Source organism: Melanotaenia boesemani, chromosome 21 (genome assembly GCF_017639745.1).
Source record: "Melanotaenia boesemani isolate fMelBoe1 chromosome 21, fMelBoe1.pri, whole genome shotgun sequence".
NCBI classification, from domain to species: domain Eukaryota; kingdom Metazoa; phylum Chordata; class Actinopteri; order Atheriniformes; family Melanotaeniidae; genus Melanotaenia; species Melanotaenia boesemani.
This window is the reverse complement of record NC_055702.1, coordinates 4,583,033-4,597,617: the sequence shown is the minus strand read 5'-3', so window position 1 is coordinate 4,597,617 and position 14,585 is coordinate 4,583,033. Positions and strand designations below refer to the sequence as shown.

Sequence of the window (14,585 nt, the reverse complement as noted above, 5' to 3'; positions counted from 1 at the left end):
GTTAGAAAGGATGGCATCCAAAAGATCAGTGCTCTCTGATCCTGTTTTAATCAGTTAAACAGCAGCTTATCTCACACATTCAATAATCTCCACAGAGAACACAATGTTTTGCTGTCCATTTATTACAATTACTGAGTGTTAACACGACAAAACACACAAAAGACACGTCCACCCACACACAGATGCTATTATATTCTTTTTGCACACACAAGTCATACCTGAAAGGACTCCAGAAATGAATTAAAATATATGAAGACGATTTGGGAGATCTCATCTTCCCCTGGGTTCACAAAAAACAGCATATAGGTGATGCCCAGCAGAGGAAGGAGTACCAGAGTAGCCTTCACAGCTTTCCTGCAGACAAAGAGAACATAGATCAGACGACCGTGACAGACAGGATCGCCTCGGCGTATCACTGTATGTTAAAAGGCCCTCCAGGATCCCTTTGCCAGGCTTCACCGACTGAGTAAAACATGAATAATTCAAGGTGTGCTCATACGGGAGCATCTCATGAGTGTATTTATTGCAGGTACAGCAGAAGCCAGCGGCAGGTTACAATAAATTCACCTGTATTGGATCGTCTCTGATGTTGTGGAGGCTCGCAGTTTGGTCATCAGGATTCTCACAATGTTGAAGAGGAAAATGAAATTAATCTGTGGGAAAAACAGAATGATTGTTTTTAATCCATCTTCAATTTCTTCTAGTTATACCTACAGATGAATGTGATAACCTCAAAAAAGGAAAAGCTGCACACTGTACAACTAACATTCTGTAGTAATCCTCTAAATTGGAGATGCACGATATAATCGGTATATTATCGATATCAGTTACAAAATTAAATATCAGATATCGGCTGTTCCACCAATACAATTAAACCCGTAAAATAACAGGCCCTGGGAGAACATAATCCAAGTCTGTTTGAAGTAGAATATGATGCACATGTCTTGCTTGTTTTCTTTAAAAACAATTATCATTTTTCAATTTGACATGTTGTACATAATGTAAATTGAAATATTCTTCTCATTTTGCACAAAGAATAAATATTACATCATTTTGAGCTTTCATTTAAATCTGTATTTGCCAACAGACCAACATGACAAAGAATATGCGGAATAATAAGATAGATAGAGAGATAAAATAAATAAATAAATAATCTTAGATTTTAGTGATAACAACTTATGCTAGAACACATTTTCTGAACAGAAATGATTGAACCGAGTATTTTTATTCCACAAAAGAGGAAAATAGATTGTCTCTGCAATTAGTTTTGAGGGGGGAAATATCGGTATCGGTATCAATTATTGGCCAAATGACTGGTAAAATATCAACATATTGGATATCGGACAAAAATCCAATATCATGTATCCCCACTCCTACTTTATATGCATTTTTCAAGTTTTAGAAAGCTCCATAAAGCATTCAGATTAAAAATTAACAAGTCATACAAAAGAATTTTAAAAGATACCCATCCTTCCAATTTAATTAAATCAAATCAATGAGCCCAGAGTTATGAATCCAGCAAAATTCAGCTTAAGATCAAAACAAAGGACGACTATAAGAAAATTTCATCACATGATCCACGAGTAAAAGTCTCTATAAAAAGTTTGCATACATTTGTATCTGCACGACTGGCCTCGCAGGAAAAAGATTTTAATTTTACATTAAATAAAAATAAAAGACTGTTTATAAAAACACAGGTAACAACCAGTTTTTTGGAGATGATTTGTTCCAGACAAATCCATGAAAGATAGAGTTTGGACACATGCTGACCTGGACATCATTTCAAAAGAAGATAATTGAATCAGCTGTGAAGCACGGCGGTGGAAGTATTATATTTTAAGACACTTGCTGTCATAAGGACTAAAGGTGCATAAACACCTAAAAGTCCACTAGACTCGGTACGGCTGGGGGTTGCAACATTCTGCCGGTCCAAGCTTGCGTTCACACTGCACTTTCTCACAGAACTCAGACTTTTTGAATAACACGTTCCCGTCTTTGCCAGAGGTGGCACTGCATGAAGAATTACTAAAGGATAAGACGAAGCAAACAGTAAAGAAGAAAACTTGCTCACCTCTTGATTAATGCAGGTATATGTGTGTTTCCACCACATCAGAGCAAAACATGAATTTAGTTGTGTGGCTCCACATCTGACCGTGGGCCATTTCTCCCATTTCTCAGAGTTAAGTTCTGGTCTGGTTCACCCAAAATGCCCTGCATTGAACTAGGGATGGTCCGATCCGATCCACTGGATCGGTATCGGGTCCGATCCAGGTCAAAATGACTGGATCGGGCATCGGATTTTTTTATTAGAACCCGTCCGATCCGATCCATAAGCCCAAACTATCTTTGGGGGGGAAAAAAAGTCATACATCTTAACTTGACTTTGCGCGACCTGCCGTAACAAAGGGGAGCTGCCCGTTACCATGGTTGCCATGTGCCTGTTTTCCTCACGTGAGCAGCAGAAGCCAGCAGATCTGTCGTCATGTCTGCTGTGTGGAGTTACTTTGTGTTAACGGAGGAGAAAAGTAAAACAGCCGAATGTAACATTTGTAAAACTAGTGTCTCAAGGGGTGGAAGCACAGTCGGACATTTTAACACAACGAACTTAATAAAGCACCTGAAGAAGCATCATGGAAAGGAGTACACAGAGTTTTTACATGCGAGTGCAAAGAAAAGCGAACCGCGACAACCATCAGATGCATAGCCTAGATTTTTGTTATGACTTTATGTCTTAAGAAGCCATGTTTAAGTTACCAGTACCTATATTATTATAGTGGTGATGCTATTATTTTATGTTAATTTAGAAAATTATTTATGCAGGTTTACAATGTCATTGATGCATAAGGTGATTTTTCTTTTGACTGGGATTATTTTATTCAATTTAAATATTTGCACTAAGTTGCACTTTTACTTCAAACATTTGAATGGGGCAGCTAGGACTGTTGTGTTTACAAATGCTGCTATATCAGATGTGAGCTTATAAGTTTTAATAAAGCCACAGCAGTTGCACATGACTTCAGTTGTCACATATTTTCTTTCTTTCTCTAGGGGACCAGAATAGTTGTTGTACAGTGAATTAGGTGTTTTTTAGATGTCAGTATCAAACAAATTACATCCACGACATATTGTAAACAGCGTTTAGAGTGACAAAAAGAATCGGATCGGTATCGGCCGATCCTCAAAGCTGCAGTATCGGTATCGGTATCGGATGTGAAAAAGTGGTATCGAGCCATCCCTACATTGAACCCACAATACGCTTTGTTTTGTTGTCTGCTGCCTACATTTGTTTTACTAAAAGTGGACCGAGATTCTTGTTTGTAGGAGAACCAAAGTCGATCTGAATCAGAGTTTGTTTGTCCATTTTGTCTCCCAAAAAGAAGTGGACCTCACGGGCAAACAAAATAGCAATCAAATGAAAAGGACTGGTAGAATGTCAATGATTATCTAAAAACAGAATGAGGCATCTGTCTGAAAGTTAAAGGTGGACAAAAAGTAGACTTAAAGCCTGATGATCATCAGCTCACCTGATAAATCCACAGGAAAGGGTTAAAAAAAGAAAGCAATGGGGCGAGTTGTGAAGGGTCTGGTCAAAGACTAGATTTAAATCCCAATGAAATATGAAAGAAATTCAATAATATTAAAGCTCAAACCCAGCTACAATGTGGTTTTCTGTATGTTCATGGCTTTTGCAGCACAGATTTGGGCCCTGAACCCAAACGATTTGAAAAACGCCCCCCCACAGTAAAGAGTTTCACAGACTTTGACTGTAACATTTACACAGAAAGAAGAAAACCTTAGATTTTGGCTTTTGCTATTAGATTGGATCTACCTGGTTTAACATCACCCTATGAAAAGCTCTGTCCTCTCCGTACATGGACCTAGCTAAGATAGCACTTTTGATAACCTTGTTAACAGGTTTTCCTTCATGTTTGTACATAAATGTTCAGTAGTTTGCTGAACACATTGAGGAACAGAAGCATCAGAACCTGTTCTGAAGTGCAAGGAAACCAACTGATACAGAATCTAATGCCAGTGTCATCAGTTTTGCAACAGACCTGGTTGAACTTGATTTGGTGGGACAACTCTGAGAACAAGAGGGTTTTTGCTGAAGATCTGCATGATAATTTTCATAAGCCCAAGATGTTGCTGTTGCATCTGTAAAAAAGCTGCATGCACATTGTCCTAATTTGCTTTAATTATGGATGTGTGTGCTCATGCAGATGGTGGTATTTCTGTATGTGGTGCTATGTGGGAACATAGACGCATGAAACATGAGATGGAATCCAACTAGGTGGTCTATCCAGGACGAGTACAGGCAGCTTAGTGCCTTTCCACATTGTTGGGTACATTTCAGTTAGAAATGTTGCCACTACTTCTCTTTTTTGGCCAGTTTAGATCTTCTGTTTTTCTTACTATGAAGTAATGTTATATTTATTGGTTTTACTTAAACTTAAAATTGATTTATTTGAATTTAAATTAAAGTATATCAGTATATATATATATATATATATATATATATATATATATATATATATAGTTAAAGTTAAATATATATAGTTAACGTATTTCCCATACTCTAGGTGCCTATGTTAGGTCCAGTCTTTAAATCTTTCTGTCAGTGGACTCCAATAGCTCCCTGAGCTCTGAGGAACCTCAGTGAAAATTAGCATGTCCACTTCCTGACTGACAGTGAAAAACATCCACATAAAAGATGAAGCCAGAGTGTGAATGACTGGGTTGTTGTGTGCATGAGGAATTATTTTACTGGTGAAAAGATAAATGTACTGTGTTCTCTATGTCTGATTTGCCGGTCACCGCTCATTGTCGGTCAAGCTAAAAATTGGGCAGTTTCCGTCACCAACAGAGCAACCCATGCATCCACAATTGGGAATTAATCCGGAAGGTTGGTTAAACTGAGGCAGTCGGACAATTTTGAAAAACACTTTAAAGTTGTTGTTTCTGAGAAAGTTGCAGTCGATTGAACTCCTTTATCTCAAAAGCCAAAAACTGCAAACGTTCTCCACATCACATGTACATTTTTCTAATAAAAAAAATGATCTAATAAAATTTGGTTTATTGTATGTAGACTCAGTTCCAAAGAAGGTAGAATATTTTCTTGTCAAAAAATGCAAAAATACAAACAAAAGATTTCAGTGTATTGTACAAAGTTTGATGTGTTTCCCACATTTTTTCTCTTATTTTTTATAATAAGAAACTTTGGCAATGGTGAAGAGAAGAGGGCTCAGTGGGCACCCGGGCCGGGTCCCTTGTGTAGTTCAAACGACTGAGAGTAAAGACGGAAGCCGAGGGGGAGCAGTTAGAACCAGGATAAGAATAAGGGTCTGACACGATCTGTACAGCGCCTGAAAAAGAAAGTCCCATTCGACTCTGTTGAATGCCTTTTCGGCATCTACAGAGAGAAAGCATTCCTGCCTAACCTGTTCACCTGAGTACAGGATATTAAACAGTCTACGGATGTTGTGGAAAGAGTCTTTATGAACCCAATTTGTTCAGGGGAAATAACAGACGGGAGGCCAAAACTTTAGCCAAAATCTTAACATCCATATTCAGTAACAATATAGGCCTGTAAGAGGAGCACCCCATAGGGTCCTTATCCTTCTTCAGCAACAGGGAGATAAAGGCTACGAATCGAATGAATAGAAAGGGGGAATTATAAGTTACTTTAATGTTGTTGCTGTAGTTTTATTCCTCACTGCTTGCCAGCATCAGCTAACTCATTTTTTATTCTAAATCCACTGTGTTTGCTGATACAGAAGAGTTTATTTTTCTCCTTTCTGAACAGATTCAAACTATTTTAATTGGGAATACAAAAGCCTGAGCAGAAACACTGTATCTTCTGTGCTTAATTCTGAATAAATTTTACCAACATTTAGATGCTCACACATTTGGTATCTGTAAATATGGATGTTTTTTATTTTTTGTTTTTAACTCTTATGGGTTTTAACAAGGCTGCAGAGCATAAATTTATAATGTCCCATGTGTGAGATGCTGCCTCCTGATGAGGTTATGTTACAAAGTCATCTGCTGTAACTCTGTCTGTGCAGCAGAAACAAAGTTAAAGATAGCACGGATTAAATCTGTAATGTCTGTGTAAAATACATTTTTAATGCAAAGTTCATTTACTTTTAATGACACCCGGATGTGCCACGCGCAACCTAATCTAACTTCATATAACAACTCTTTATCCTAGAAAGTATATTGCACATTCACTACTGCATTTAACTGTACAAGTCCTAGTTGTGTATCAACAACACAAAAGTTTGTGAAACCATCACGGCACAAAAATTACTGCATGAAGGTTTATAGGCTCGCAGTAGCTTGTGATGCACTCATGAAAGACGCATTAATTAGTTTAAAAAGTTAAAGGAAGATATATGAACCTCCTCTTCCCGTGGGATCCCAGTCTCTCCACAGCTATTTATTATGCAACACATAAACAAACGGGAGGAAACAGTGTACTAACTGTAGTTTTGCCCCCAGTCTTCCTGACACAGTGACTTAGCTTTGTACTTATCAAGTCCTTTGATTTTTCTCTTTACTATTTTTTAACATTAAGGTTCAAGCTAGCCAAGTACAGCTAGATATCGGTTGGTGTGAGGTGTCTGACGCAGTCAATCCCAATCCCAATGCAACCTTCCTTTCCCAATGCAGGGATGCAGACGTCACTCTGACCCGTTATGTGAGAGATCTGGTGACTGCGAAGAGACTCATTGTCATGTTTTCATGATGTTTCTACCAAATTCTGAGCTTAGCATCTGAATGTGGAGCTGAAATGGAGACTCATCAGACCAGCAACGTTTCTCCATCTTCTATTGTCCAGTGTTGGTGAGTGTGTGTGAATTGTAGCCTCAGTTTCCTGTTCTTAGCTGGCAGGAGGAACCCGGTGTGTCTTCTGCTGCTGTAGCCCATCTGCTTCAAGGCTGGACGTGTTGTGTGTTCAGAGATGATGTTCTGCAGACCTTGGTTAAAACCGGTGCTTATTTGACTTCCTGTTGTCTTTCTGTCATCTCCAACCAGTCTGCCCATTCTCCTCTGACATCAACATGACACGGTCAAAGTCACTTAAATCCCCTTTTGTCCTCATTCTGATGCTCAGTTTGAACTTCAGCAAGTCGTCTTCACATCTACACGACTAGATGTGTTTAACAACTTGAACCAGTGTACCTAATAAAATGGTTAGTAAGTGTATATATGTATGTACATGATAGGTAAAAAATATGTACTCTCTCTCTCATTTTAAAATTGTGTTGTGTTGATTACAGATAAAAAGGCTTTTAGCTAATTTTAGAGCAGTGACAATCATGCTTATTTATATCCACCATCTCTGTATGTACCATTAAAAATGAATTACATTAAAATTAAATGATTAGAGTGACATATTATCATAAAGAAGAGTTGTGAGAAGTGTTCATTCTGCAGAAAGCCTTCAGCTGATATTAGCTGCAGCATCTTTCTGTGCTGCAGGAATATAAAGAATCTTCTTTCTTCCAGCTCGTCATGGCAGCAGGATGGTGTTGCCTCAAAATAACCCCCATGTGTGCGTTGAAGGTGTTGAGGTGCATGTCATCTGGTGTTAACAGTTTCAGCACAACAGCTAGGCTCAGTGACAATAAGGTGCTGAGATATTTAAGACTGTGGCTAAACAAGGGGATCTCCTGACAGTGGGTAAAATATGAAATAATCTCAGCTGTGCCCTGTAGTAAAGATAAAAACCGGAGCTACATTGTATGTCTGAAGTACTACTTGAGATTATCTTTCAAGGTGATGAATGACAAAATCAATAGCTCATGCAGGGGGTGGTAATGATGTAACATGTGGGAAAAAATAGACAGGAATACTTTCCAGTGCCAGATGACTTGACCTTGGCCTGAACAGATGTATGCCAGTCTCTCCTGAGGCACACTCTGCTGATCCTCACCGGTTTCATACACTACTGCTTACGTTAACAGTTTTAATAACATCTGGGATTAATTTGCTTCAGTGGGACAATGCTTTATCTGCGATTTTAAAAGATACTGATGGCAGGGCATTTGGAGTTCACAATCAGTGCACCCTCACAGGAGGAACGCGAACATTCTGGTGCAGGACCAAGTGCTCGGCAAAGACACAAAGGCCTGGGAGAACAGAGGCTATTGTCAGCAAGACTGGAAAATTTCCAGGGAAAGTAGCAGAGAGAGATATTGAATGAGGCAGCTGACTGCTTCAGGGGAAGGACTTCCTCTCAAAGAGATGATTTTTTTTCTTATTTTTCAGATTAGAAGAGAAGATGAGGGAATGTGCTGTTTTGGTCGACATTGTGAAGGTCACGCCACTGTTGGATCGCCGACAGGGACAAGATTGACTGAATCTGAGCAATCCAATGTCATCATGAGAAAAGTTCTGGCTGAGGTGTTTGTCATTGTGTGGGGGGATGTAAATGAGCTAATAATAGTAGAGGAAGTAATCAGATCTTCAAGTGAAAGTACGACTGTAATCTAAAAATGTACCGACCTCTTACATAGATAAAAAATATCCAGGCCACCCACACTAAAACAATAACTCAGATCGTTGTAAATATTGGTCCAATTTAAGTTAATGGCAGAGACCAAACCACAGCTGCTATGATGAATGGATATAAGCAAACACTTATTAAACATTCAGTTAACTTGATCTATCAGCATATCCATCCATTTTCTTGGGCTACAGAGACAGCAGGGCATGGAGAGAGACCCAGACATCCCGCTCCCCAGGGACCCTGAGGCATTTCCAGGCCAGACGGGATATATCATTCCTCCAGTGTATTCTCGGTCTCTATGTCCCAAGAGCCAGTTGGTGCAGCTGGTAATCAGCCCCCCGTCCCAGCTTTGCCTGCTGCCCAGCTCACGCTGCTCCGACCTCAACATTTCCTCCCTGCAGGTGGTGAGCCGGCTTGATGAGACACCTCTTGGCTTCTTTGCGTTAAGCCTGTCTGAAACCAAGAAGCTAAGGCCCAGCCGGTTGGCTTGCCATGCTTCAGGGATTGCTGGGGTTTCCCTTTTTTTTGTGGGTGCGGTTACTTTGGTAACAATTTGATGAGGTCATCGAATCGCACTTTGTTTGACCCCTGCCCTGATTAGATAACGCCCCTGACAACACAGCTCTCAGTCTCAGAGTACTTAAGCTTTTCCTCCATGTTTCACAGAGCGGTTAATTTCGGGCCAAAAATGACCCATGTGACATGTGCATGGCAGGTATCATTAAACTGAGGTTAAAAAAATGTCACTAAAATTTGTCAGAGAAAAATATAAAAGCAAACAAAAACATTGTTTGTTTATTTAAAAGTTAAATTAAATGGCTTTTGATCCTGCATTACACACATCCCTTAGAGAATTAATATACACAGCCCCTTTATTAGTTTGCTATTCACAAATATCTAATCAGCCAATCCGATGGCAGCAACTCAACACATCTAGTCATGTAGACGTGGTGAAGACGACTTACTGAAGTTCAAACTGAGCATCAGAATGTTGAAGAAAGGAGATTTACGTGACTTTGAACATGGCATGGTTGTTGGTTTGAGTATTTACTGGGATTTTCACACACAACCATCTCTAGAGTTTACAGAGAATGGTCTGAAAAAGAGAAAATATCCAGTGTTGACATCAAATTGGCAGACTGGTTGGAGATGATGGAAAGGCAATAGGAAGTCAAATATTGAAGCAGACGGGCTACAGCAGCAGAAGACCACACCGGGTGCCTCCTGCCAGCTAAGAACAGGAAACTGAGGCTACAATTCACACACACTCACCAACACTGGACAATAGAAGATGGAGAAACGTTGCTGGTCTGATGAGTCTCCATTTCAGCTCCACATTCAGATGCTAGGCTCAGAATTTGGTAGAAACATCATGAAAACATGACAATGAGTCTCTTTGCAGTCACCAGATCTCTCACATAACGGGTCAGAGTGACGTCTGCACCCCTGCATTGGGAAAGGAAGGTTGCATTGGGATTGGGATTGATTGCGTCAAGACACCTCACACCAACAGATAACTAGCTGTACTTAGCTAGCTTGAACCTTAATGTTAAAAACATAGTTTGGAGGAAAATCAAAGGACTTGATAAGTACAAAGCTAAGTCACTGTGTCAGGAAGACTGGGACACTGTTTGCAGGTTTTAATCAGGCGCAACACGATACAGAGCATTCGGTGATATCCCTTTCTTCTCAGTATCCCACAACAAAACGTAGACAAATTCTGATTTCACTTATCTTTCATAGATCATAATAAACATATACTTTATAACTGAGTGTGACATAGTTGGAAGTGTTTATGGCCCCAAATATATAGTAGACAGATAGAAATGTGTCTACATTCAAGGCAACTGCTGTATGATGAAAAGGCCAACTTTGCACTGACCTGATGGCATTTTTACTGAATTTATGTCTCTACATAAAACAACTTTTATTATTTTTTTTTATTATTTGGGCCAAATATTAAATAATGTGTTGAGTTACTTGTGTCTTTCTGTTGGGTGTTTGTCCCTTTATAAAACAATAAATATATATGAAACACACAAACACAAAGAAGAACAAGAGAAACCTGTGTTTGGGCAGAAGTGATGTGAGCTTCCAGCGCTCTGCTTTGCATGTCCTGCACTGAGCTTCTTGTGCATCCCCACCAGGATAAAAAAAAAAGTGTTTTTTTCTCTAGTTCAACCGTGAATGTACATTTATGTTTCTGCATTTTCTAGCTTTACTAGATACTGGACACTTACTAAAACTCCTGAACAGTTTCTTCCCCAATTTGTCAAAGCCATCAGTCAAAAACATGAACCTGGTCTTCACCTCGTCTTTTTAAGGCAAGCGTGTGAGGGAGTGAAACCTCTCACCGGGAAAAGTTTGAACGGCCCATCTGGGACTATATAAGAAGGAGATTCACTCACACAGTTTTGACGCACAACTTAATAAGATGAGGTAAAGACGAGGTTATGAAAACACAAGGTTATGGTGTGTTTCAGTTTTCTCGTAAAGTCCGAGCAGCAGAGAGTAGGTGATGTCCTCCCCAGACGTCTCTGGTTACTCTCTACGTTGCAGCATCCTCCTTCTCCTGTTGCTCACTGTGGAGCGAGTGTGGGGAGTGATGTGAAATGCTACGTAAATCCGATAAAACTTTTAAATCCCAGCCAGAGGCATTTTTTAGCTCTTACAAAGAGGACATCTCTGGGTAAAAGAGGATGTTTGGTCACCCTACTGGACTCCAACGGCCTCCACAGTCACCAGATCTCAGTCCAGTAGAGCAGCTTTTGGATGTGGTGGAACGGGAGATTCTCATCATGGATGCAGCCGTCAAACCTGCAGCAACTGTGATGCTGTCATGTTGATATGGAGAAAACCTCTGAGATATGTTTCCTACACCTTGTTGAATCTATGACACAAAGAATTAAGACAGTTCTGGAGGGAGAAGGAGGTCCAACCTGGTACTAGTAGGGTGGACCAGATAAATTGACCAGTGAGTTTGTTTGTATGTTTGTCATGTATTTATTTATTTTTTAATACTTGGCTTAATAGTTGATTTTAGCTGGAAAACAAAAACCTGAAAATTTTTCCGTTGAATAACATAAGAATAAAAATGTCACCTAAATAAAATCCTTAAAGTGCAAGCATGTTAAACGTGTGTTTCAGTGTAGAACTGGAGTAGATGTATTTTCTGCTGCACTGCTGAACCAAGGACAGTTACTTCTTTGCAGCCAAGTCTGGGGGGAGGTAGTGTTGGACAGACAAGAGATGACTAAACCTTGTACAAGGAGGTGAGTTGAGTCCCTGACCGATCTGTAAAATCTTTCACATGAGCTCCGCCAAAGGGACGAGCATTTCAGCAGCCTGTTTGCAGGGTGAAGAGGAGTCAGGATAAAACGGCTATAATCTGAATTCTGACGAGGTTTTTTCTGGTGCTTTAAACCCAGTTTAAGATGTTATATTATCATTCCTTATAGCTGAAATTTAAATCTAAGCTGGATGAAGATGAGAAAGCTTCTTTAATAAAGTTATAACACAGATTTGCTGTAGTTAATATCTGATGAAGTCATGAAACAAAAGCATGGAAACCTCCCTTCAGGCTATGGAAACAATGTTGGATAATTTTTCTCTTGGATAACATTCCTGTTTTCCATCCTGAGTCAAAAAGGAAAATCAAAGCTTGGAAAAAGTGTTCAACCTTCTCATCTATCACTGTTAACATGAGGAATGTCTCCAGCTCCTCACGCCTGCCAGGCATTTTAGAGACGTAATGAAGAGTAATTGTAACAGCAGGTTATGTCAGGAAGGTTGCTGCTGCTGAAAGACATAAGCAGCTCTTACCACCAGTACGAGGATCATGGGACCTTGGTAGATGTAGTCGGTGTAGACACCCGCTCGTTTCCCGAACCAGCACCTGTAATATCCACAACAGCATCCAGTGATCAGTAGCTCATTTCTAACAGTATTCATACATGACACTCATCTTCAATCCACTGTGTGTTGGTAATAAGTACTTAATTTGTTACAGAGACATGTATGGCTTACAAGACTCTAGACTCTTTCTCAAACTGGGTGTCCCAACATAATTCCAGGGCGTCGCCAGGCCATTGTAAAACAAAAACAAAATAAATGTTGTGCATGTAGGTGCTTTGTTGCAGCAGCAGAGCAAATTCACCAAGAAATACTTTATCCTCCTTATTTATGACGTTTCTTAGATTTTTTCAAGCCTTATATTTAAATTTTTTTTTATGGGCGTCCAGAAGTAAAGTTATTACGTTTGCTACTCTAAAAATCCAAATTTTAAAAATCCCTATTTTGATGAAAGAAGCTAATATTTGGCATACAGCTGCATTGCCACAACTGTTAATAATAATAATAATAATAAATCTTTATTTGTATAGCACTTTTAAAAACAAAGTGCTGAACAGCACACAGCAAAGTAAGGTAATAAAATCAACAAAGAAAAGACACATGCATGAGTACATTTAGACAGACAGACAGACAGAAGTCTGACAATAAATAAGTCAGAAATAAAGTAAATAAGTAAATAAATAGGTTACAAAAAGGCCAGTCAATAAAAGTGTGTTTTAAGAAGTGACTTAAAAGATGAACTGATGGTGCCAGCCTTATCTCCCCAGGCAGGTCGTTCCAGAAAAAGCTCGATCCCCTCTGGTCTTTAGTTTTGATCCTGGTGCAGCTAAAAGGGACCTGCCTGAGGATCTAAGGCTGCGGGGAGGCTCGTAGAGTGTCAGTAACTCGTAGTAGTAGCTCGGATTCGGCCCAGACATGTCTGTTATCTGGGTTAAAATGAAAGGTCTAAATGTTTAATACATATATTTTGTAAAGACAAACATAATATTTAAAATGAGTTGATAAAATCTAGTTTTACATAAGGCTTCATAACTGAAGTACTCCGACTTACAGTGGTGGGTTTCATAGCTTGTTTGAAGTAAATCACCCTACAAAGGAGGAGACGCTTGTCTAGACTGTGGCTTTCAGCTTAAAACCCCACAGGTGGATGTAAATATGTAAAAACAAGGCTAAGATTTGTAGATTCAGTGGCCTCTATGGTTTAAAATACCCTAAACAGGATTTAACAAGGCATTTTTAGGGAACTATTTTCTTCTGTGTCATTAAACATCTGTGTGTTAACAGTGATAATAAATGTTGGTGTAGGTTCTCAGCCATCCAGGTCATAATGGTTCTGTCATGGTCCAGGTGTGGTTCATCCCTGTGATGTGTAGCTCTCTGTCCCTGAGTTTTGGTAAATAAACCAGCTTTGCTCATCACAATTCAGCTCCTGCATGATCTATCTGCATTTGGGTCCTCACCTCTGCTCATATATGACAGAAGTCTAGCTGCCTTCATCCAGGCTCTCATGGTTAGTTTTAATCAATATGTGCATACCAACATTGGCTACGTAAGGATGACTTATGACAAAATGAAGCACAAATGTGTAAAAGACCTCATTCCCTTTACAGCTAGCAGCTGTTCTGAATGAATTTTGTTCCTGTTTGCAGTTGATGAGGATCTCTATGTTCATGTTTGTGTTCCTTTTAAAATAATTGTGTATATTTCTGTAGCCACAGACATCTGTTTGTGGTGGATGGTATCTCTGTGGTACACATTTTAGATCTTTTCCATGAATATTCTTGGTCTTACTGGTTTACTTTTGTATTTCTTCATAGTAGTTTTGAACCTTATCTGGTTAGTTTTCAGTATTTTGCAGCTTCTGTTTGTAGTTATGTCTTCTCTGTGGGACATTTTGCAGGTAAAGACCGCGCCACCACTTCCTCCCCTGTCATGCTGGTACAGGTCGACCTATTCACTTACCCAGCATGCAACATGAATCAGCTGTGGTTTTCTGGATCTGAACAGAATTTTCTCTGTGTTCTTACTGTTGTTGTTTTTTCTCTCAAAGAAAATCATGACATTTAACAGAAGCACAGAATAAACATGTGGTTACAAAAGAAATCTCGAGCCCCATCCTCCCCTAGGCACCTTCCCTAACAATAATCTACTGTTTCAACTGGAGTAGTAAACAGTATCCTGAACTGTATTAGCAAATATAAAACTATATGTGTAGCTG

General features: G+C 39.4%; 1 protein-coding gene across 2 annotated transcripts in view; it reads right to left on the bottom strand.

Annotated features, from left to right (window-relative positions):
• The window catches only part of LOC121632228 (corticotropin-releasing factor receptor 1), a 127,799-nt gene that overhangs the window by 10,956 nt on the left and 102,258 nt on the right, over positions 1 to 14,585 (bottom strand). For both annotated transcript variants that reach the window (XM_041973494.1, XM_041973495.1), the window contains 3 exons: positions 12,338 to 12,410; positions 568 to 653; positions 219 to 354 (listed from right to left, as the gene is read on the bottom strand). In XM_041973494.1, coding sequence (XP_041829428.1) covers positions 219 to 354; positions 568 to 653; positions 12,338 to 12,410 — 295 coding nt within the window. The remainder of the gene's footprint in view (positions 1 to 218; positions 355 to 567; positions 654 to 12,337; positions 12,411 to 14,585) is intronic.